This window comes from Prosopis cineraria, unplaced genomic scaffold (assembly GCF_029017545.1).
Source record: "Prosopis cineraria cultivar Desert tree isolate PC_DT_omini unplaced genomic scaffold, ASM2901754v1 PC10, whole genome shotgun sequence".
Taxonomy (NCBI): Eukaryota; Viridiplantae; Streptophyta; class Magnoliopsida; order Fabales; family Fabaceae; genus Prosopis; species Prosopis cineraria.
Genome location: NW_026555341.1, coordinates 29414174 through 29439327, shown reverse-complemented (window position 1 = coordinate 29439327; position 25154 = coordinate 29414174). Strand labels below are relative to the sequence as shown.

The 25154-nt window shown below is 30.5% G+C and overlaps 2 protein-coding genes across 5 annotated transcripts; one reads left to right on the top strand and one right to left on the bottom strand.

The window, feature by feature from the left end:
* The first annotated feature begins 2903 nt into the window (after positions 1-2903).
* On the top strand, positions 2904-4417 carry LOC129323020 (protein BIG GRAIN 1-like E). Its single transcript, XM_054969535.1, has one exon. The coding sequence runs from the start codon at positions 3122-3124 to the stop codon at positions 4064-4066; it is 945 nt and encodes a 314-aa protein (XP_054825510.1). The 5' UTR covers positions 2904-3121; the 3' UTR covers positions 4067-4417.
* A 10531-nt stretch (positions 4418-14948) lies between these two features.
* LOC129284403 (squamosa promoter-binding-like protein 6) lies at positions 14949-20312 on the bottom strand. 4 transcript variants are annotated; one of them, XM_054919872.1, is made up of 4 exons: positions 20203-20312; positions 18987-19657; positions 18066-18202; positions 14949-15605 (listed from the first exon to the last, which is right to left on the bottom strand). In XM_054919872.1, the coding sequence occupies exons 2-4, from the start codon at positions 19550-19552 to the stop codon at positions 15106-15108; spliced, it is 1203 nt and encodes a 400-aa protein (XP_054775847.1). In that variant the 5' UTR covers positions 19553-19657; positions 20203-20312; the 3' UTR covers positions 14949-15105. The 4 variants fall into 4 exon arrangements, with proteins under 4 accessions (XP_054775847.1, XP_054775849.1, XP_054775848.1 ...); XM_054919874.1 differs by having other exon boundaries at positions 18987-19614; positions 20203-20257; XM_054919873.1 differs by having other exon boundaries at positions 20122-20234.
* Between the last annotated feature and the right edge of the window lie 4842 nt (positions 20313-25154).

Sequence of the window (25154 nt, the reverse complement as noted above, 5' to 3'; positions counted from 1 at the left end):
GTGATATATGACATTGATGAATGTACAGAAGTATATATGTTGGTATAGATGAAACCTATCAATAGGAAATCACTATCAAAATTTGCATTGAAAACTCATTGCATCAGTACAAATGGATTTTGCAGATTGAGTCAACTAGTTGATATGTGACATGAAAATGAGTTTTTACATTGCAGACTGAGTCAACTAGTTGATATGTGACATGAAAATGAGTTTTTACATAAAGTTCAGTGTTTGATGTTACCTATCTCTTAATTAATAAAATAGAGTTAATTTCATGGAGTAAAACACACAATATTTATGCACTAGTGCTGTAGGAGATAATAAATCACAGGCTCAAATGACATTATGTGATAATAAAATATCAGACTTTAGTTATGTTATTCAATATTTTTTTAATAGTGAGTCAATCTTATTTGTTTAATTAAGTTTCACCATAGAGACTATAAATGCTATAACATTTTAACAAAAGAGATAACAATAAAATCTCAAAAAACGGAATTAATGACAGATTCCTGAAAAAAAAAAATAAAATAAAAAGAATTGCAAATAGGAAATGGTTGCAATTCTTAGGATGACTGATTACAAATTGGTCGGTGTTCATTAACAAAGAATATAATAATAGATAATAATAGATATTGCATATACTGATTTCTACATGCTTTTCTCTCTTGGTGCTACCAAACATGGCCTAAGTAGAAACAAAGATCTTTCATGTAAGATGACTGGATCTCAACAAATGAGTAAAATTCTCACTGAAAGGTTATTCGACATCACGTTAATGCGCACATCTAAAGGCAAGTATTTGTTACAAATCTTATGTTGATGAGTCTCATAAATGAAGTGGGTTTATAAGTTCAAAAAGCTCACCCACCTAACATGCTAAATTTTCAGATAAGCTCTTCCACCTAACTTGTAATATTGGTGTTTTTATTGAGAAACTGGTGTCATGAAAAGAGTTATCCATGAGGTTTCTAATTGGCAAATTGAAATGCCATGGAGTGATCTCAAACAGGGTGTCATTGTTATAAGTTTAAAAGACTCTCCCACCTAACAGACTAATTTTTAAATGAGCTTTCTTTTTAGATTTGTCGTTGTAACAATATTTCAATTCCTACTAATAACATGCATATATGTCACTCACTATCAAAAATTACTGTTCAAACCTAGTCCCATTGCTACAGTTTGATCCTGGAAGCTATCAAACTGATACATGATTACAATAATAGGTTGCTCTAGTTCTTAGGCATGTCACAAATCTTTTACATGAACTAATTAACTTGAACCTATCAACAGAATAAAATCCCTGTAGTATGGTGATATGTGACCTTTACCTAAAGGGACATCATAAGCAGAGTCTTTTTCGGTTCTTAAGCAGAACACGTGTGTGTTTGTGCCAACAAGCCTCATATTAAGATTCACTGCTCCGACACTTAGAGCTGGTATTGTCATATTATGTTTAAAGAGGGCCAAGTGATGTATACATCAGACCAACACAAATACCTAAAAAAAGATAATTAATTAAACTTGTGAATACTAAGTGGATGTGTATAGTTCTTCTTTGAGAGAGAAAAAAGGGTCACTCCACCATTATTTCTTTTCTACTTTGGTGGGACTTCACTTATGGTATGATGATGATTCTTCTGAGAATTTTCCTGAGAAAATTTTTGAAGGGAACCAAGCCAGGACATTTTTCTTATAATCTGAATAATAAATATTCGAGTTATTATTATTATTATGGATTCACACTATTTAAACTTGCTAGTGGTTGGAAATTGAGATATTACCCACTATGAGGGTTAGTATGATGAAAGGGTCTTAATTACAGAAACTACCTAAAGAGGAGGCAGTGAGATATTAATGGGCCATAGTAAATCTACCACTAGTCAAAAAGAACTTACTTGTCAAACAATATACTTTCAATTTGTTCAAGAGTGACTTCTAAGCCCTACAAATTTTGGTGGGATCTAATTCTTTCATCTTTTGCAAACCAAAGAATTTAAAAGAGGCAGATGGGTAATTCTGATTCTATCAGCTGTAAACTCTAAGGCTAAGTGTACTGCAGATAGTCTGGCTATTAATTTCATTCAAGGCAGAAATAATTAATTTATTTCAAATAAATCATCATTATTCAGACAAACTGAATAATTTAACTTTATTTTTTGTTAAAGATAAATTAATCTGTTAGCGTTCTAAATCAATTAAAAGAATCAAAATTTACTGGAAATAATTGTCATCTTTCAGCTCAAAATTGGGAAGATTCCCCTGACCTCCTTCCACTTGCCTAAAAAAGCTTTTAGGTATGAAGTCTATCTTTCTTTTACTTCTAAATTGCACTCTTTGCACAATTGCTGATTTAAGCTTTGGAGAGGGCTATGATCGCTTAAGTATAAGGTCTCGAGTTAGAATCAATGTAAATGAAAAAAAACATCTTTGACAGAGCTACACCTAATTGAACCTGACAATACTTGATTTTGACCTAGTCAAATGGTCATCTAAAAAAAAAAAAAAAAACCTTTGGAGTTTTACTGGAGTGTTCCTCCATATGGTGATAAAGGAAAATAACCAATTTGTATTGATTTTTCTGGTTAATTCATAATTTAAAAATATTTACTATTATTATTATTTTTTTCTCTTAGACATCTGGTAGTACTAGTACATGTTCCTGGCCAACACCCACTTAAATCCCAATTCCATTTGTAATTGACGGAAGCATATAGAATCCAAGGAAACACAGCTGTTTGCCCCCCACAATCCCCAACAAAAACATCTGGTATTGACTACTACATCGCAAGGATATAAAAGGTATTATATTCTTTCTTATTTACTCCACCACTCCCTTCTCTAAAAACTCAATTTCACATCATGTGGGGTCTCATCCACAAACCTCCATTAATGAATAGTCCCTTCTTCTTCATCATCATCATATAAAATTATGGCCAAAGTTATTAATTATATATCCTAAGCTAATCTTCCCACTATTCTCAATCATTTCAACACCCTTTCTTAACTTTGCATCCTTAAAAGCCCCCTCTGGTTAGATATTGCCATCCCTCTTGCTTTCACCCCATAGGCATACTTTCAAAGCTCCCACATATTAAAGACGGCCTCTGCTTCCTCCATGTCCATGGCAGGGCTTATAGACTCAGAAAAGAATCACAAGGTGAAGTCCTTCCACCGGAGAAATGATTCTGGTGAGCTTGATGTGTTTGAGGCGGCAAGGTATTTCTCAGGGTACAATGAAGCTGTTGGCTATCATAACAATGACCCTGGTGTTACTCAGAAGATCATGAGAGAAGATCAGAGAAATGGACACAAAGGCAGAATCAGCTTAGACATGCCCATGAGAAACTTGTTTCCCCAGCAGTTTCATGGAGTAGCGGTGGAGAAGCAGATCATGAAGGAGAAGAAACACAAGCAGCCTAGCTCACCAGGAGGAAGGCTTGCCAGCTTCTTGAACTCTCTCTTCAGCCAGTCTTCATCTAAGAAGAAGAAATCAAAGTCCAGCTCACAGTCTATGAAGGATGATCAGGATGATCAGAGCCCAGGAGGAAGAAGAAGAAGAAGAAGCAGCATTAGCCATTTCAGAAGCTCAAGCAGCACCGCCACGACTGCTACCACTTCAGATTCAAAGTCCTTATATTCATCCTTCAGTTCAGTGGGGTTTAGAACACCTCCTCATATACACACCCCTACAAAGAGCTGTAAGGAATTCAGAACCCTCTCAAAGTATGATAATAGTATTGAGAATCTAAAGTCCTTCACCTTTCATAATGATCAGTTGTCGGATGATCACAAGAAGAAGAATGAGAATTTCAAGTACAGTAATGGGGTTTTGGAAAAACACAGGAACTGGGGTAATGAGTTGTCTGAGAAGGAGTTCAGGAAGTTCAATGTTGAGGTGGATGATGATGATGGTGATGGTGCAGAAAGTGATTCAAGCTCTGATCTGTTTGAGTTGCAGAACTATGACTTGGGTTACTGTTCAAGTGGTCTGCCTGTCTATGAAACTACCAACATGGATAACATCAAGAGAGGAGCACCAATTTCCAATGGAGCACTGTGATACTGTATACACATACATATATAATTGGTTATTGTTGAGGTAGTTACAATCTTTGAAAAGGAAAATCTGCTATAGTTTGCCTCTCTGATCTTCTTTCCAACTTTTGTCCATGCTTTCTCTTTTCTCTGTATGTACAGTTTGGAATGCTTGCTTTGTCTTATCTTTTATCCACTTTTGTTTTTCTTTAGGACTTTGTTTAGAGTGCCAAACTGAAAATGCTGTCCGTTAATGGGTTGGTCAGATTTATGTTCTGAGTTCTGATTATAGTAGTTTTCACAATAGATTACTGGGAAACTGAAAAGGCTTCAAGCTCATGTTATTCATTTGTAAGTGAAGCCTTTTGTTGTTTAATTTTATAATTCATAATGAAGTTCATAAATGGCATAATAAACTAAGCCATCCAAAAAATATTCCAAATAATAGATTATTCAAATCATGTGTCCTCTTTGCTGCCCCCTTTAATGCTTAAAATCTCAGCCTTTCATTTCAGCTAATGGTTGGAGAAATTTCATTTAATTTCCTTAAATGAAAGGATGAGATTTTAGGCATTAGAGATGGCAGCAAACACCCCAAATCCCTAATTAAAATGGCTCACTTTCCTATTTCATTTTGGGATATGAGAGGTTAAAGTTTTCATGTAGTTAATGAAGGATTTACCAACAAGTGCATAGCTCACCTGGTTGAAAATTATGCTAGCTTAATCAAAGGTTTTGAGTTTAACTGTTAGATATGCAGCTGTATTAAATACTCATTGAGAGGTCTTGTCACCCTTGTGGTCCATCCCAGCTTGATCAGAATTAATCGGAGTCTGAAGGACTTTAGATACGGCGTGCACAAAAAAATAAGGATTTGTGTTCACTGCAGTGAAGTCATTTAAGCTTAGTTTCACAGTGAAGTTGATATAATGCCAGAGAATGGCAATTGATTAGAGCTGGGAACTTGAACAGAAAGCAATTGAAGAGCTTTTTTTTTTCTGTAACGAATCTGACGTGACATCACCTATGATGGGATTAGAATGACAGATAAATTGAGAAGACTAAAGAGAAAATCTCATCATGTTACATTACTTCAGTAAAAAAATAAATAAATAAAAAAAATCCGAGGTCTTTTACTGTTTCATTCTTGGATAACTCAATAATTAAAAGGTTAATGCACATAATTAAACAGCTGTCCAATCAAATGATCAGACATAAATATAAAGTCAAGTAAATCTTGTTTCTATATATTTCCATAGTGTTGGAGACAAAATGCAGACAAACAACAATTTACAAGGAATTCTCAGGATTAACCTTATGAGCTTAAGGTATTTCCTAAAATGCCACAGAGAAATTTTATTATAGAACCATACTTGTTCAGTTTCTTGTCTGGAATGATTGATTACACACTGACACTGAGAACAAATATTAGCATATACCAACCTCATGCATCTGTCTTGACTCTAAAGTCTTAATCAATATCAGTCCACCTTCCCTGTAATTATAAATTGCAACCAACAGAGTTGAAATGACTCTCTCTTTTACCCCCTCTGCTTTGGCTAGCAAAGATACTTGAGACATGGAAGAAAGTAGACAAACCCCGAGTAATGTTTATATCCAACTCCAAATTCCATGTTTAATGTTATGTTATAATGTGCAAATGTGAGTGGATTTGAGTTGATATAGAAGTCCCACGTCAAATAAAAATAAACTTAATAATAGATACTCCATCCGATTCAAAATATAAGTATTTTCTCCTAAATAATTTTGGTCCAAAATATAAGCATTTTAGTATTTATAAAAAAAAATTATCCTTATATTTATTAACTTAGATTTTTGTCGTGAATTCATGACTTCCTTTTCACGCACCATAAAAAAGAACGGAAGGTGAAAAAGAAAAACAATATATATTTTTATAAGAATAAAAATTTTATTGGTATATATACTATTGTTAAAATGTGCTTATATTTTGAACTTATATAATATAAAAGAACTCAAACTCTGTGTTTTGAAGGTTTGAGCCACAACATGGTATTTTTCCATTGCCTTGTTCTCATTCCTGTTTTCGGTCTTAGTTTCTCCCTGTCCCTTACATATTAGTTTACCTTTTCCATTATAACAAGTGTGACCAGATTATATCACCTTCATTTCTTAACCAGTAAATTGTGGATCCTAAAATAAAAATATCCTGAAATCATTTAATTCAGATAAAGAAAGAGAGAAAAAGAGACGAGGAGATAAAAATATGTCTTTGTGAGACCCACACAAAAGTTGGAATAAATAGCATACTTCTTTGTCTTCCTCACTCTCTTTGTTTTACCTATTTCAGGTTATCTGTTTAAAAAGTAAATACGTCTGGATTATTCGCTTTGCTACAAAACATTCATCATTTTACTGTACAAATCTTGACCATTTTTAATAACAAAAACTGGTGAAAGGACCCAAAGAATCTATTTTTCCCCTATTCATGCCAAGATTTGTCAAAAAGGCAAAAACATAAAATAAAGAAAGTTGCATCTGTTAACAAACATTTGATTTAATTGGTAAGGGAGTTGTATCAACTTAACTAGATGTTTTGAGTAGGGTTCAAAATAGGCCAGGCTTCTATTGAGGGCCTATTGCCTGGCCTACTTAGGCTCAAGTTAGCCAATTTACTAAATAGGCTTTAGGTAAGTTTAAACTTTTAATTAAGCATATTTAATTAAATAGGTCAAGCTTATTTTTTCAAGGCCTAAACTATGTGTCCAATAGGCCGGTCTATTTACACACACAGAAATCAAAAACACATCGGTTTCACCATTTAATTTTTAATCAATACATTCTTTTTTTATTTCTAGTTATATTTTCAATCATAATGAACTTATTTATTAATTTTAATGTTGTTACTTTATTGTTATATTGTATTATAGTTGGTAAATCCTTTCAATTATTGCATATTGTACTTGATAAATCAGGTTATATATTGTATACTGTAATAGTCCTATAATATATTTAAAACATTTAAAATTAAAATGCTAGCTTATTTAAAATATTTACAATTAAGTAAGCTTTTTAATAGACTTTCAGGCCAAATTAGGCTTTAAGTAAGCTCATGCTTGAGCCATGAAAAAAGCCTTATACATACTTCAGGCCAGGTTTAGGCATCTAATCTGCTCAAGCCTATTTGACCAAAGATTAGCTTGACCTCATCTATTTTCACTCCTAATTTTGAGTTCACGTTTAGGAATACAACCATGTTGGGTGGCTTCAATTGAAAAGGTCCCAATTCGATATGGATTAATTTGAGTTGTTAGCTTTGTTGTAGTTAATGTGGATTAATCTGAATTATCAAAAGATAAGTCCTCCATTATTTTCATGAAAGGAACTTCTAAGGTATAAATACCAGAGAGTAAAAGTGGGCTAGTAAATAGACTAAAAAAGAGAGAAGTTTCACGTGCATAAAAGTGGGTCAATATTGGCCAACCCAGTTGAAAATTGACCATTTGCTCCCTGCGTGTAATGTAGATGTAGCGTTAGGCACTTTTTGTGAAAATATTTTTGTCAAAAATAAAAAAAATATATTAACTTAAAAGAGCTTCCCAAAGCCTCATTTACCTAATTTTGAATATGGATTTGAAACCTTCCATTTATTTTCTTGATGTGCGCCTTCATTTCAAATTTGAATTATCAGATTTTAATACCATGTTTTTAGATCAGAGCCAATTAACATTTTTCCCAACATATATACAGAAACGTGCAGCTTAATGGTGTTTTAACAGTATTGTGAAATTCATGCCTATGCTACTACGCCTTTGAGCTTTCAGCCAACTCTCCCCTGTTGCATACTACTTCTTGAGTTTCAGTATTACTTTTACAATTTTATCACCCTATTCATTTTATCAAAAAGTCTGCTTAATCTTAAAAACCTCTCAATAATTGTGTCAAAATAATTTTTAATGACAGTATTTTTAAACACAATTCAAATTAGATTCTATATTGCTATTACCAACAAGCTTTCAAATATTCAGATAGTTTATATATATATATAGAAAGTACCTTGGTGGGAACGCGGGGATAGTGCGAGTGTGGGGGCATGGTTTGCATGCACGCGCGTCGGCAATAAAAAGCAAAGAGAGGGAAGAGGAAGAAGAAGTTGAGGATAGGCTTAGGCTTTTGAGGAAATGATGAATCAGAAGCCACACGAGGGTCCACCAAACAAAGTAATAACTATCACTTTCACAGTGTGAGACTTTAGTGGAGGGTCCAATATTTTAAGCCACTAGGAATTACCCCATGATGAAAGAAAAACACTCATTATTCAACCAAATGTATGATATACGTGGATTGTATTGTAGAGAGACAGCGTGTGTGTGTGTGTGTTTGGTTTTGTTTTAATATATAAAAAAATAAGGGCGTGTTAGTTTCTCGTTTGCCCCCTTTTACAAATTATTAGATTAGATAAATATCCAAAACTACTATTCGCATCGCGCGCTCAAATATTGTCAGACTCAAATGAAATAATTATAAGATTCAAACTTCAACCAAATGTTGAAAGATAATGAGTCCTTGTTTAGTCTTTTTTAGAGTTGAGAATATAGGTGGTCTCACCCTTCTCGATCTTAAGGGCCTGAATTCTAAATTTAATTTTTTATTTAACCTTATTTCTCAAGTCTAATTTTTATGTGAAGAGTTTAGGGCCAAACCCATGAGCCCTTTTTTAAAAAATAAAAAAATAAAATAAAATTAAATATTATAAATTAATTAAAATATTTTAAAAAAAAAAAATCAAAATCCTCATAATTATTTAGAAATTAAACAATACAATTTAAAAGTCTAGTAATAAATTTTAAATCTTGGTTAAAAAACAGTTCATTTTTTTAAATACACAAGTTTTATACTACACACTGATATTTATTAAATTATATAAATTAATTTTAGAATATATTAAAATTAATAATAATATAATGCGTGTCGGATCAGGTAAGTAAGTTATTGGTTTTAAATACGTGTTTCTACCAAAAAAAAATAATAACAATAATCATATATAGGGCTTAAAGAGTCGCCTGGCCTCGAATTCTTTTTTACAGGGCTTATTGAGCCAAGCCCTCAAGTTCGATTATTTTAAAAAAAATTATTTTTAAAATCTGAATTCTTATTTAAGTAGGGCCTCCAAACCCAACCTTCCAAACCTGACCTTTATTTCTGGCTATAGACTCCCTTCCATTGAGGGGGATTGGCAAAAATCATGCATATATGTATAAAGAATGTTATTGGAGGCACGAATGATAAAATATGATAATAGAAAATATGTGTTCTTCATTAAAATTGTCAGTTCACTATCTTAAAATTATCAATTATTAATTTTTAATTATTACTGTTTAGTTGTCAATGGAGCAACTTCATTAACAATTATCCATAAATAATTCATAATTTCAATAAAAAAAATATGGTAGGAATACTATAGTCGAAGTTTTTGACTCATGTGTTTGTATCTATAATTCAGAGCAACTTCAAGTGGGTGTGAATCTGGTGAGGATGTGGACTCTATCACTCCAGTGAGCCGCCTTTGATTTTTTTTTTTTTTTAAAAAGGACAAATATATGTTTGTGTGATTACTGATTAGTGACAGATCTGCCCTTAAGAATTTAAAAAATCTAATGAAAAAAATATATAATGGATCTCTTCCTAATATCTCATTGGACCCTAATTAACATACGTTAATTGTTGAAACCCAAAAAAAATTACAGTTTTATTATAATACACAGGCTTCATGATACATATATGTATATATATAATATAACCGTAAATCCATGTATTTTGATTGTGCTTTATTTTTAATCTGCATATAGTTTCATTTAATTATTTTGTTGTTCTCAGTTCGTTTAGTCTGATGCGTCTGCAATGTGGGCCACTATAATAGAATTAATTTTGCTAACATATATTTACCTCTGTTAACTCCTTTACTAATTTACATTTAATATCATATTTGTCTCTCACATCTTAATTGAGACAAATACCCAAAAAAAAATCCTGTGTGCATTTTATTTTTTAAATCATAATATATCTGGTCAATTTATTTCTGTGTCAGGATATTTTTACTATATTAATGAAGGAGTTAGTAGAGTTGAATTGAAATTAACTTCATCAATCCCAACTCATTCATTTTAAAATTATAAAGACAAACATAACATGCTAATTAAATTAAATTAAAATAGTGTTTAAATTGATGAATTTAAATTTGAATTTTAAATTTTAAATCTTACATTATTTGGTTAGGGTACTTTAAAAAATTTCTAATAAAGAAAGTAGATGATTTGATATTCCAAACAAAAATAAAAATTAAAAATAACGATTTTATCTCTATTTTTAATCAAGAAGAGATAAGAATGATGATAAAAAAAAATATAAAAATCATAAAGATATCAATAATTAAAACATAAAAAAAAAGATATTTAAAGTAGTTAAAATTTTAAATAATTAAAGTGTATAGAAAGTTTGAAATTACAAATAAATTGTAATAAAAAATGAAATCAAATTTAAATTCAAAATTTTTATATATTTAAATGAGAGATTTAAATTACATCTAAATTCAAATGCACATTAATTCAAACAACCTTAAAGAGACTAAAAATAACAAGATAAAGTTATAGGAACTAAAATTAGCGCAATCAAAGTAGAGAGACACTCTGATAGAAATGAAAAAGACGAAGGAGAGATAAGGACGAAGAGGAGACAAGAGAGTGATGGAGGAGAAGAAAGGAGAGACAAGGCCTATCTTTTGTGCTTGGAGGGCAATCAAATGCTGCTTTATTCTGAGAAAAAGTTAAGCTCTTCAAACAAAGTAATCACAAGAACACCATTAAGCATATGCACCAATCACCATCACTTCTCGTGTATGTGTGTGCACCTATGGCTACCTACAATGGCGGAGACAGATGAATCTATAAATTAATGTTTATCCCCACATCATCTCTCTAATATATCTTTCTTACAAAAATATCACTTATAAGTTATATACATGCATCATTATTCATCATATTAACTATATTAGAGTTAAATAATAAATTAGCTTTTAAATTATAAGTTCAGGAGTATCTGGGACTCTAAAATCATTTTTGTACAATGTGCTCTTTTAATATTTTAAAATAATATATTATTGTCTTACTGTTAATAAATATTAACTTTGACAGTTAATTGATTGAAAATATTATGAGCCATTTTCTATAAATTTTTTTTAGTCATTTTCTATAATTTTTGAGGTTTTTTTTTGTAATTTTTAGTTAATTAATGATCAGATTTAATTTTTATTAATGATAGGAGTAATATTTTATCATTTTTAAAAGTTAAATGTAAAACATCACACTGAAACTAAGTTTAAGGCTTCCAACGCTTTTAAACTTATAATTTAAAGTGAAATTTTCTTCAACCAACTATATTAAAATAAAAACCTTTCTTGAATAAAGATTGGTCTATGTCAATGATCTTTTTGAGTTCTTACTTATTTATCTTTGACATGGTTTTGCACTTTTTTCACTGAGCATGTTGATCCTAGAAAAGTATTTTGAGCTATAATCCAAGTACGTGTGATTCTTGCAGATATATAGTATAATCCTAATTGAGAAGTTAAGAGAATGAGTTTACTCCAAATTTAAGCTATCAAGATGGGATAAATGTACCACAGTTTAGAAATGATTTAAAGGTAGAAATTAGTAATCCCATCACGCTGCAGATGTCAAAGTTTAAGTTTTGGGATCAATATTACAAAATTATGGTGAAATTACTACAAATATTAAACATACTATATAAGTTGAGTGGTTGAAATGAAGGAATACATTAGCAATTATTTGTAATCATAAAATATATATTGAGATTAAAAAAAGTTTTATCTATTGTTAATTATATGATCAGTAATGTTATCTGGTAATGAATTATGAGAGTTGTGAAAGAACAACATACCATAACAAAGGCTGATGAAGATTAAGGAGCCTCTCAAAGGCTGTTTAGAATCAAAGCGCCAATTGCATGACCTATTAAGAGGAATTAAAGGTATAATGATGACCAAAAACACGTGCCATGAAGGAAGCCAAAAGAGTCATTTTGGATATGTAAGCCACTAGAGCCATAATTCAAGTCAAGTATGATGACTAGCCCAAAAAATGTTAAAGTCGTCGGGCTTACTATATGAGCTTTTTAAGAGGGTATGATACTTTAAACTTGATTCGAAAAACTCAACCAGAATAGATCAGTTCAAATAAACTCAATCATTAAATTTCTAACTCTATATGTATATAGAGTTGGTAATTTTGGCCAAACCTAACAAGCTAACATGAACCAGCCGAAAAAAATTAAAGATCGAATTTAGTTATATAAGCTTTTTTAAAGAGAGTATAATATTTCAAGCCCAATTTAATAAGCTTAACCTAAATAGCTCATCCCACTCAAATTATTGGCTCTATAGAGTACTATATGTTGCCTATGATGTAGAATCAAAATTGCCACTTATCTATGCATTAAAGAGGCAATCTGTAAGTGTCTCTCTAAGTGTTATTTGAGCCAAGAACATTCCTGACTCTAGTAAGCTCTAAAATTTAACTCACTTAAATTTTTTTATTTATAATTTTTTTAAAAAAAAGAGGGTGGACTTAACATTACGGAATCTTTTTTTTTTTTTGGTTGCTTAAAAAATGTTTACGTCAAAGGGCGTGTAAGGGTATGAGATGGGCTTGGCCACTTCTCATTAAGCCCTAAAGGTGGCATGCTTAATGTTTGACATTAAGATTTAGCTAGTTATCCATTTAGGAATCAATTTAAAAGTCCAATATCTACTTTTTTTGACGTGAGGTCCAATAACTATTGAATTCATTTAAATTTCATCAAAACTGATTTAAATGGATTCTAAATCATCATATTATGTTTCTAATTCATACTCTATTTTTTGGGACACGGTCTATTAGGTTTCTGGGTTCAAGATCAATATTATTATTTTCTATTATCTTGTTGATATTCTTTATTTATTTTTCTTCCATTATTACTAACCAATTCATAATTTATGAATTTTCTTGAACAAGTTCCGATTAAGTTCACATCGATAGCAGAAAATCATTTAAAGTAATTTAGACATATGCAAAGAAAATTGACAAAAGCACTAGTAAAAATGATTAATTAAATGGCTTTTTGGTACAATCAAAGATGTCGAGGAAGACTAAAAAAATTTAAGAAACTTATGAAATGAAATAAAACTTTTATGACACTAATTATATGCTTAATTAGTGAAATATTGGTATAAATATTAGAGAAAATGATAATGAATCATTTTGAATTATGCTGAGTCCTTTAGAGACTTTTTTTTATCATTAAGTAATTAATGTAAATGATAAATTGCCCTTATTCAAACTTATAAATTGTTGTTGAATTCTTGTAATTTTAAGAAAAAGTTATGAATTTTAGAATAAATTTATGATGACAATTAATTCGTATCACTTAAGAATATCAAGATTTTAAATGCGAATTTGTAAATTATTTTTGAATTCTTATAATTTAAGAAAAACAAATGTGAATTTGAAATAAAATTTGTGAATGAAAAATTGATATTTAAATTAGGATAATTTGATCATTTATAATTATTCCTTAATAATAGAAAATCTCTAAAGATTTCGGGAGAATTATAACATTTTGAGGAACTAAAGTGTCTTTACTAATTCAAAAGAATTCTATTGTCATTTTTTCAAAATATTACACTGGAAAAATCATATTTAAGGATTCTCGGTAAGTTAATGACAATCAGGACCTTTAAATTTTGAAACTTTCAAACAGGATATGATCCCTATAATTAAAATTTTCTTGAGTTAATTTTTTTCAATACCCATCTTTCACATTTGCAATAGTCAGTTTTTAATAGTTATTTTAAATGATTTTGATACTCATCTTTCATGTTTTTAACACTAAAAAAAATCAAAGATAAGTATTTATAATGATAACATGAAAATGAGTGTTGAAAATATCTAATATATTTATTGAAAAAATTGAAAACTGATTATTGAAATGTTAAATATAAGTATTGAAAATATGAATGATGATTACCCAAAAAAAATTAACTAATGAAACTTTGAGGATTCTCTATGAATATTAATGACAACAAATGATATTAATACTTCGAGAATGGTTTTATATTCACATGCTCCCCAGTCATAGCTTTGTGACGTTCACTTTATGTTTCTATTAACTTTTGTCTTAATATTACCAAAAAAAAAAAAATAGTCATAGCTTAGCGTTACCGTGTATCTTATATCCCTAAACAAATTAACAAAAATGACAAGTAATGTTCGATAATCATTATAAGTATAACAAACATTACACATATCTATGGTGGTCATTAGAATAAAATGAATGAAATGGATTAAAAAATTAAAATAAAAATAAATTAAATTATCTTTTTCTCATAAAAAAAATATGATAAAATTCATTAATATATACTATAAAAGTAAGAATTATTACACCCTCCAAAATTTTCATAAATTATGATTTCAAACCCTACGAACTAAATTATCCTTTCCCTTTATGAATGTGCTCACCTATCCCCTCTGATCATCTTATTTTTACTTTTATTTTTTCAATCAATTTCATTCTATTCCTTTCTAACAACCAAATGAACCTGTTATCATTTTCAATATCAAAACATTCAGGTAAGTTCCATTCTTAGCAATCATAAAAAATTACAGTGAAAATCTCACGGCTCAAAAACTACTTACAAAATTACCTATAGATTGCTTATAAATAAAACTCTTCACGTTAATATCAAAATTGAAGCCGCGTCAACTGGACGGACACACACACAATATATTAGCACAATAAAAAATTTTTTTTCCCCCTGAAAGCAAGAGAACAGAATAAGCTTGAATTTAGACTTTGAATAGTCATCCATTCCAGGGCAAAGAAATTACACTAGTTTGTCCATCTCAAACAAAAATGGCCTCACCACTATGAAGTTTCAAGCTTCCCTAACTTCCTACCCATCATCATTGATCACCATAAACCAATGAAACAGGTATCTATATATAACTAATAACCACAAACACACACAGAGGCTTACATCTCCATGAACCCTTTCAAAGCCTCACTGAAAAATGAATTCCTCTGATGCTCCACTCTTTGAAGATGTGAAGACAATTGGAGTAGATCAACAGTGGCTCCATCCTCAGGTGGAAGATAGTGTTTGGCATGATTCAATATGGACCCATTCTTGACAGCTTCCATGGACCTCAATCCATGTGATGACGACTCATTTTGTACATAACTAGTCAGAGAGGTAATGCCCAGATGTATTTTGGAAACTTGTTCATCACTGTGGTTTGCATGACTAGCATGGGAACTAGTAGCTCCCGGCCTTGCTGCCGGGCGGCGGCATGACAGGTTCTGTGATTGAACTGACAGAAGAGAGAGAGCACAGCTCGCGTTTGAGGCCGTAGACAACTCCTCCTGACTAGATGTGATATGTTGTTGTTCATGCAAAATGCCTCTACTGATCATGTCTTGTGAGGCAAACTGGGGTCTCTTCTGGAATGAAGCCTCCAGATGATATTTGGACCCTGAAACTCATTCAATGTAAGTAAGAGAAATCAATAAGATCAAGATCAAGGTACATCATTTGCTTATGAATATTTATTTGCCCACCTTTGGTTACAAAAGGTGAAAAAGTATTACTCGCATATTTGGGCTCAGTGGTGAAGCCCTTAAAGCAGTGTTCTTGATGTTTTGAATTTGAATGATAGTATAAGAAAAATAAGATGATCCACTGACAGTTTTGTTCTCATAATGTTATTCAACAATATGTGTTTTTTTGTTTTTGTTTTTGGGAGAATGACCGTTAAGTCCCAAAGAAAAAATTAGTGATAGTTTGGTCCCAATAAAATTTACTTAAAAATAAGTTGCAGCAAGTATTTATTCAAATAATGAAATAATTTAAAATTCAGGAGGTCCAATTAAAAATAAAAAAGTTAAATTATAAATGTAACTGCATGAATCAATATTTGCGACTCCTTTTTTAAAATTTTGTTAGGGACTTAATTGCCATTAATTCTCTCTTTTGGGACTTCACTGCCATCCCCCCCCCCTTTTTTTGCTTTTTGATAGTAAACATAGTGTCATTTTCATCCTCAAAATTACATTTTTTTTCATCACTCATTGTTTAATTTTTCTATTGAATATAAACAGCAACAGCACTTAGTCAGAAAGTGAAGTTATAAGTGTAACATTAGTGAGCAGAATAATAATGTCAGTAACAGACATCAACACTTGATTCCAACAGGAAAACAAAGACCAGAAACTTGTTTTCAGTCTCAAGAATCTGAGCCATACTTTCAATGAAAACAAACATCAGGAACTTGTTTTAACTCATGTTAGTTCTTAACTCTTAAGCAACCTCAGAATGTAAGATAGTTCCATTCGTAAAGGTTTTTTTTTTTTTTAATTGAAATTAATCATTCAATTCAATTTCTTCTATAGGAATTTGAACATGCAAAACATACAAGTCCCTATAATATCAGGATATAGGAACAACGAGAGTAAACTCTTGTATGTTTTCTAAGCCTCTGTGAATATAAAATACCTGACAATTTCTACCCAAAAAAAAAAAAACAGACAATTATATTATTAATACATTACATATCATATGCTGGGACCACAACCTTAAAGAGTGACTTGTAACATAAATTAAAGGACCTATAGGTGCCTCAGGCTCCAGTGGTCCAAACTGTTTAGAAACCTAGGACATTTTTTTTTTATTCTACTTTGAAAAGCCCCATTTTACAGAAAAATCATTGGGTTGACCAAATTTCTCCACAAACAAACTTGTCCCGGTCACTATGCTCAAAACTTTGGCACAACTTATTCATATTTATATGAAATATAATAAGATAAATGTCTCATGACAGGATGCAGTCTTGGTCTAGTTTACTATAATAGATGAATTCATTCTCATGATTGATACAGAAAATTATAGGAAAAGTCATAACATCTTCAGAAAAATCTTAATAAAAAATTATATTTGACATTTGATGAGGCTATTGACACCTATGCACATATGCTCCTGTAGTGATAAAGTAAAACAAAACGTGACATGTAGTTTCAGAAAACAACAAATGCAAGATCCCAAGACTTGTTTTCCTTCATGGATTCCTGCTACAAAACCTTTATGCAATAGGATCATAAAAATTACCAATCATTTGGAAAGAGACACATTAAATAAAGGAATATTCAACTATAACTTCATGTGACTTCCGGGTACAACTATCTCCACATAAATCACAAGCTATTTGGTCATTAAATGCCTCTCTATACACAGATATTGTGCACCTGTTAAAGTAAAATCTTTATTCTACACATTATAATTTGCAATTTTCTTAGTTAATACATCTAATTGTTTCAACTTCTCAAAAATCACCATTGGTGATTGAATTTCCTAGATTCATGCTTTGAATTCCAAAAACATTTCACTTTTCAAATTTTTGTTAGATTGCATTGATTCAATTGAATGTTATTTAAAGCCCATAATATAATTAATACATCTAATTGTTTCAACTTCTAAAAAATAACTATTGGTGATTGAATTTACTAGATTCATGCTTCGAATTCCAAAAACACTTCACTTTTCAATTTTTGTTAGATTGCAATGATTCTATTGGATGTTATTTGAAGCCCATAATATAGTTTCTTCCACTTATACCTGATAATGAGGAGGTGAGCATGAGACAATTTATTAGAGACAGGCATTACCTTATTAAACAAATTCAAGAAAACAAAAGTAATAAAATCTTTCAAGTCATAGAAGACCATATCATCATTGAAAAAACATCCATATAAGGAAACTTCTCTAATTATTGATGTGAAGTATGACTTGTATGCAAATTAATGGTCCCATTTATTTATGATCTGCAACTAAATTAGCAGATAAAAGATAAGGAAGGACAGTGAGAGCTTGTGCATGCATGATGCAGCTATTTTTCATTTTCTGTTTCTGAAACATGTTAGCAGCAAAGTATTTTTCTTACCTTGATGTAACTGGAGCATCTTGTAGGGTTTGCCAGATAAGTAATCGAACTGAGGCTTCCTTCTGCGTTGATTGTGTCCAGCTAGACGTCTACGACAACTGCGCTTGCCCTCATCAAACTCAGCTAGCAAATGGAACCTATTTCAAGGATGGAAAGAGAAAAATTCATTTTAATCCATACACAACATTCTAGAAGCACAATCTGACATCATAACTAAAGTGCATTAGATGAGATTAATTACAGTATAACTAAATTGGTACTTCCATAGCTTAAAACACATTTTTAAAGGAGAGAGAAAGAAAACCTTGAATATTGTACAAATAGAACCCAGAAGAATCATATGTAATCTTTGGCATGAATCTATTTCAAGTCGGTACATTTCAGCTTCACCCACATGTTGCTAGTCAAATGGAGAGGGGGGAAAGCATCTCTTCTGGAGCAATTAAATGAAAGATTCCTTTGATGTGGTGAATGGCCAAAATTCAAGTCACACCCTAAGTACTTTAGTAGTCAGCCAGCCAGTGTCTTTTTTTTTTTTTAAATAAATTGCATGTGGTATAAAAATAAGCAAATAGTGATAATCACTACTATGAGATATCAAGGTGCTTGTTTTTGCAGGATATCATCAGCAAGAATCTTTATTTGGGTTTCATGAGATGAAGTACATCAATCAACGCCCAGCTGCAATCACCCATTTTAATTCTTTAACTTTTATTTTTTATTGCTAAGAACTTGCATTGTCATAAAAGACTGCAACAACAGCAAAGTTACTTGCCTGCTATTAGTCATTATAGAAGAAATTTAACAAATGAAAAGACAAGCACATTACAATAATTGCACCGCTGCAACAAATATAAGGATCTATGGTAAAATATTGATGTTATGAGATGACCATCTCATTGTAAGGAAAAAAATGCTAACCTGCTACACTGCTGACAAAACCTCTGCTCAATTCCATTAACAATAACTTTGGCTGTCTTGGAGTGAGCCTCACAAACTTTATGCCTTTTGTGGTACTCTTTTGAGGAGCTAAGATCCATGTTACAACCATAAACTATACAAAAAGGCGTCTGAGTTGACGAGCCGGAAGACCGAGCTCTGCTTGCAATTTTATCACTACTTGCATCTTTACAATCTGCTATTCTCCCCAGCTTCAAATCAACCAGTGATGAATTGGGACTTTTAGATTCAGCTCGAGAACCTAAAAACATTGGCTGAGATTCTTGTTCCATGAACGATGATTCCATGGCAGAGGTATTCACTCTTTTACTATGATTTCTATCTAGCTCATTTTGAAACGAGTCATGAAATCCCAGGTCAAAAACTTCCATGTTTTTAGCTTCCCCAATACAAGAGCCAAATTCATCCCTCTCCAAGTTACAAGGATTCTTGCCTTTTTTCCCTCTCATAAAAGCTTGGAGCGAAAAATCCATGTCATCATAAATCAAACAGCCTTTCTCTTCTGAGAGATAACTCCAAGATTCCATTACTACAGTGTACACACAGCTGAATTAAAGTTGCAGGAGCTAGAACGCAAGAATGTGCACGGCTACCACAATCCAAAAGCAATCACTTAATAACATGCATAATACCTACATAAGAACAATGAAAGAAAATCAACAGATGCAAAAGCAAACACATACAAAACAAAAAGAAAAGCAATATACAGAAATAATATCACAAATTCTCCATGAAAACAGCAAGCCGCAACAATAAGATCCTAATTCGATTTCAGAGACAAAATACAAACCGCTTCCCAGGATGATTCACTTTACAGAAGAGTTTTTTTTCAAAGTACGGACCGAAGGGGGAAAACTTTAGAAGGACGAACCAAATCAAACCCCATTTGATGGACTAGATATCTTCAACTAGTATCATATTTGAAATCCCAATAGTGAAATTGAAGATCCAGGACCAGAAACTGTGTTCCAGAATAGAATTGGAAAGAAGGAAACAAATAAAAAATGCGCATGAAGAAAGGTGGAAACGAAAGGCTCTTTTCTCTACTGACAGAATGAACAATTTGCTGTAAAAAAAAAAAAAATGGGAGTCCCACCATTGTAATTTTTTTAATCATTTTATGGATTCAGTTTCTGAGGAAGCCAACAGACGAGGGGAAGGCAGCCAAAAATGATACCTTTGAAGAGAGAGAATGTGGGTGGAAGCACCATGTGAGTAGTTTTGCAAAGTAGAGTGAACAGTGAAGGAGGGTGGGGGAAGAGAGAGAATATATGTTGCATCTGATATATAAATTATATATCAGATGCAGCATGAGTCAACATGATTTCCACTACTCCCAAAAGCATGTCGCGGTGTTTTGTAGCTTTTGAGACTTGGAGAGAATCGGGAAATTCCATTTCTGTACAAAACAACTGTTTCTATTTACCGCCGCGGCGGCTTGGAGGTTGGAGCCGGGGACCATGGAAGGTTGTTTTTCCCCCCTGGAAAACAATGAAAGATTGGTAAGCTGAATATTTTAAGCCCCGCAAAATGTAAGGTTAAATTATTATTTTAGAGTATAAAATAATAAGAGAGAATGATAAGTAAGGATTTTATAAAAAAACTAATATCAAATTCAGAATTTTAATACTATAACATGATAGTACGAGTGTTAAAATTTGAGGATGCCAATGTTAAAAAATCCTAATTTAACATTAATATTTTTATAAAATTCTTATTTATCATTCTCTTTAATAATAATTTGGGCCCTTTTAAGCCTTAAGATAAAAGGGTGAGTCCTTTTAAGCTTTATTATAATTTTTTTAAATTTTAATATTAAAAAAATTAAATACTATATTAATTCTAAAACTTTAACCTCATTTTAAGAGGATAAAGAAGAAATATATAAAAAGCTTAATATATTTTTTACTAATGAGGCTTCACAAGGAGAATGATAAAATTATATTGATATTAATGATAATGAAGATCATTAAAATTTAGTTGATGATATTAATAAAATATGATTATTATCGATGTTAATTTATGATATTATTATTTTTATTAGATTTAAATTTATTATTGTGTCTATTAACTTAAATTTATTTTTTAGAATTAACGTAATAACTTTTTTGAGATTTTTATTAAATTTTAAAGTGAAAAAAAATTATAAGGCAAGGCCTTGAGAGTTGGGTCAGGTTGATCAAAATAAAACTTTAAAACATAATTAAATTTAATAAAACTAATCTATTTAAATTTTAATCCGCCAGCTTAATTGACAGCTTCAAACATTGAAACATGAAAACAAAAAAAACAAACAAACAAAAAGAAGCCGAAATCACAAAGTTCACGAAATATCAGTTGTTGGCATGAAACAAAATATAAAAACATCAATTTATTAACAGTTACCTTTTTGTCGGTAAAAAAGTTAGTTTTCCTTACAAAATTTTTTGCAGAATTATTTGTAAATATTAATTTAAATAATTACTCTAGAGAATTTTAATTGTAAATCAAAGTTATATTTAAAACTTAAATGATTGATTTGCAATTTAAATTAATAATAACAATTTATATTTTAGTTGCAATTTAAACTCTTAAATTTATAATAATATAAGTCGATAATTACAATTCATATTTAGATAGTTTGTAAAAAACTTAAATACCATTAAAAATGAGATTTGGGATCTGATTGTCACTTTCCTAAAAAAAACAATAAAACTAAAAGCACATATATTTAGTGAGAAGAGAAATTTTTAAATAGATTCGATATATTACGTTTATTATAATTTATTCAATAAATATGACATTCAATTATTATTAAATAAATTTTAATATCAAGTCAGATTTGAGTAATCTTAAAAAAATTTTAGGGAGAATTTCAACTAAGATCATGAAAGAGAAATATTTATTAGTGGATACCAAACAAATTTAAAAATTCTCTGCAAGATTTCTAAACTAAACTGAAATAAAATATGTTGCTAAAAATATAGAAATGCCTTTCTAAAAAATTAACAAATACTTAATTACCACCTAACTTTATTTATTAGTTACTTACTTATACTTGTTGATGCTTAATAGCACTTGCTAAATAGTTAACTAATTAATTTCATGACTTCATGATTTTAAGAACATTACTTCTTAATTTTATAATTTTGCTTGTTAATTTTATCAACATGACTTTTTAACTACCTAACTTGACTTGTGAATCCTTTACAAGACATGCTTGCTCAATTTGACCATAAAACAACATCATTAATTGTTAATTTTTTTATTGTACTTGATAATTTACAAATATCTACTGACTTCACCTGTCAATAATCTTACTAATATTAGTTTTTAATTATTTAACTTTTATTTATTAATTTATCAATATTAGTTGTAAATTACATGATTTGTCAATAATCATATTAATTCAATTATTTTGTCTTAAATGTAGAATTATTAGTTGTTAATTCTCTAATTTTACTTATTAATTTATCAATTTAGTTGTTAATCTTTTTTTTTCTTTTTTGCAAAAAGGCATTTCAATGTTTTCAACAATCCTTTATTTCAGTTCAGTTCAAAAATTCTATAGTGAATTTTTAAATTTTTTTGAGACTCATTGATAAATATTTCTCTTTCCTCGTTCTCAATTGAAATTCTCAAAATTTTTTACTTGGACTTCAAGCCAAAAAAATTACTACTTATACTTAATATTTACATTTTTAAAATCACTTAAACATCTTTCTTTTACATTAATCTTTTTAATGGATACTCAAGTGTCATCCTCCCATATTTTTTTAATGCCCTATTTTAATAAATAAATAAATTATAGAGAAATTTTAAAAGGCTTGAATTGGAATTTTTGATCATAGAACGTGTTTGATTTGTAAGAAAAAATAGTATTCTTTTACTATAAATTTTGTTTAGTATCTGTACACATATTTGAATAGCAAAAAAATATTTTTAACATGATCTATATTTAGCATCATCAACATCTTTTTTTTCTAGACAAGTCAAATTATATTAATTAATATAATAAAACGATCACGAACAAAAAGGCTTTTAGGGGGTAAAACTGGAAGTCCAAGAAGTAACAATGTCCAAATACAACACAATTACAAGAAAGCCTACACTGAACATGACACTCAGGGAAAATCAAAACAAGAAAAACAAATAGAAGCACTTCATCACTAGGTTGAATTTAGAAAAAACGACTAATTTCTCATAATATGATAAACTAATGCTTAAATTTTTGAAAGATATGTCTATATTTAATATCTAACAATACCTGTCAAACATGATTACCTTCAATTGAAAGATACATGAATAATTGAAAAAAAAAAAAAGCATTTGATCCTCCTAAAAATATGTAAGGCATGCAGATAAGAAGAGCTTAAGCTTATAGTTGGTAAATTAGTAATCAATCCAAAGACTGGTCCATTGCAACTTTTCATAAGCACAGAGAGCTAAAGTTGTGGTTGATTTCAAAAATCAATAAACTAACAAATATCTTGCAGCATTTGAATTTGAAAACCTGAAGCTATAAAAGCTTTTAGTTCTTGAGATATCTTATTTGCATGTACCGTAATAAAACAAGTAACGAACCAAGAGACATCGAACAAACAAACACAGAATATGGAGACTGAAAAATTGAGAAAAGTATATAGACCTGAAAAACAAAATGAGCAAGATGAGAAATTTCCAAAAAACTATAACATCTATCAATAGGCCTCTATAATGCTACATGCCATGAAGTTCCCTCTCACAATCATCCATAAAGACAAGGTTTTTTTTGGGCTAAAACCTTATCAAACCCAAAACCCAAAGCCAACTCTATTTCACTGTCGCAAAATAGAGTAAATTTGTGCCAGCAACGCTAGGAACCAAATAAAGCCTCATAACCATAGAACCAAAACTCTTAACCATCAATAAAAGATATAATACCTTGCAATTTCAAGGCTTAAGAAACATCCACCAAGGCACATAATGTAAACACCCTCTGGGGGAAAAATATTTCAACCTTCTAATCAATTAAACTATCCTAGGGGGGTAATTGTGGTATCAAAGCATAGTTCCAGTCCTCCTGAAGGCACTATGATTTTTATTCAACTAAGTTTTATGGGAAGTATGTGAGAGAGTATTAACAGTACTTATATCTTATATATATTTATATTGTTTTAATTGTCATTCTTTCTGGCATAGGTAGAACAGTTAGCATTTAGACTAATCACCTTAATACACACTAATGTAGAAAGAAATGGTTTAGATAGGAGAAGTAATTTTAGTAACGATAACCATATAACAAATGATTTAGTTCACGCTATTGAAGGAATGACTACTGAAATGAGAGCACAAGCAGAAAAAATAGTTGCTATTATTAAAGAACAAGCTACTACTACTCAATTAGTACACAAGTTTCAAGGAAGTCATAATGAAAACATAAACTCCATTGATAGGAATCAATCACCTATTACGGAATTCCAAAATTTTATCAACCTAAAGATGATTCTAGATTTTTTAGGCCTTATTGAATTTAGAAAGGCCAAACAAACCTCCATCTTTTTTAGGAGAATACAACTCAATTGTGGTAGATGAATTAGTAGAGCAACTAGAAAAGATTTTAAAGTTATGCAATGTGCAGATAATCAAAAGGTTTCTTTTGCCACGTATATGTTAGTAAGACATACTTATAACTGGTAGAAAGAGATGAAGTGGGTTATAAAAGCTCATCAAATTGTGATAACTTGGGAAGGGTTCAAAGCTGCTTTTCTAGATAAATATATTCCAGAAAATGTCAAACATGAGAAGGAGATAAGTATAGTCAATATGTCAAAAAGTTTGAAGAATTATCAAAGTACTCTTCTTATCTCATTAATAACCTAGATGAGTCTTGAGAGGCAAGGAAGCTTAAAGCCGATCTACGATCGAATATTTATAGGCAATTATTGCTCTCGAAATTTAAACTATGCAAACTTAGTTGATAAGTATAAAGCAAGTAGATAGACATTTGGTAGATGCTAAGAAAGCCAAGCAAAAGACATTTTTTGGAACAAAAATAAGACAAGAATTATATGAAGAACAAATTTTAAACTACTATTAAATCAAAAGAATGGCATCCTAACTATTCCATTATGCAAGATTTATGGGAAACCATGTAATGTCTACCTTGAT

Bases quoted from the DNA above. Each gene is read 5' to 3' on its own strand.
- LOC129323020 (XM_054969535.1), top strand. From the start codon at position 3,122: ATGTCCATGGCAGGGCTTATAGACTCAGAAAAGAATCACAAGGTGAAG.
- LOC129284403 (XM_054919872.1), bottom strand. From the start codon at position 19,552: ATGGAATCTTGGAGTTATCTCTCAGAAGAGAAAGGCTGTTTGATTTAT. The intron at 18,203-18,986 runs GTTAGCATTTTT...TCCTTGAAATAG, and splicing joins TTTTGTCAGCAGTGTAGCAG to GTTCCATTTGCTAGCTGAGT. The intron at 15,606-18,065 runs GTAAGAAAAATA...AATGAGTTTCAG, and splicing joins GATGCTCCAGTTACATCAAG to GGTCCAAATATCATCTGGAG.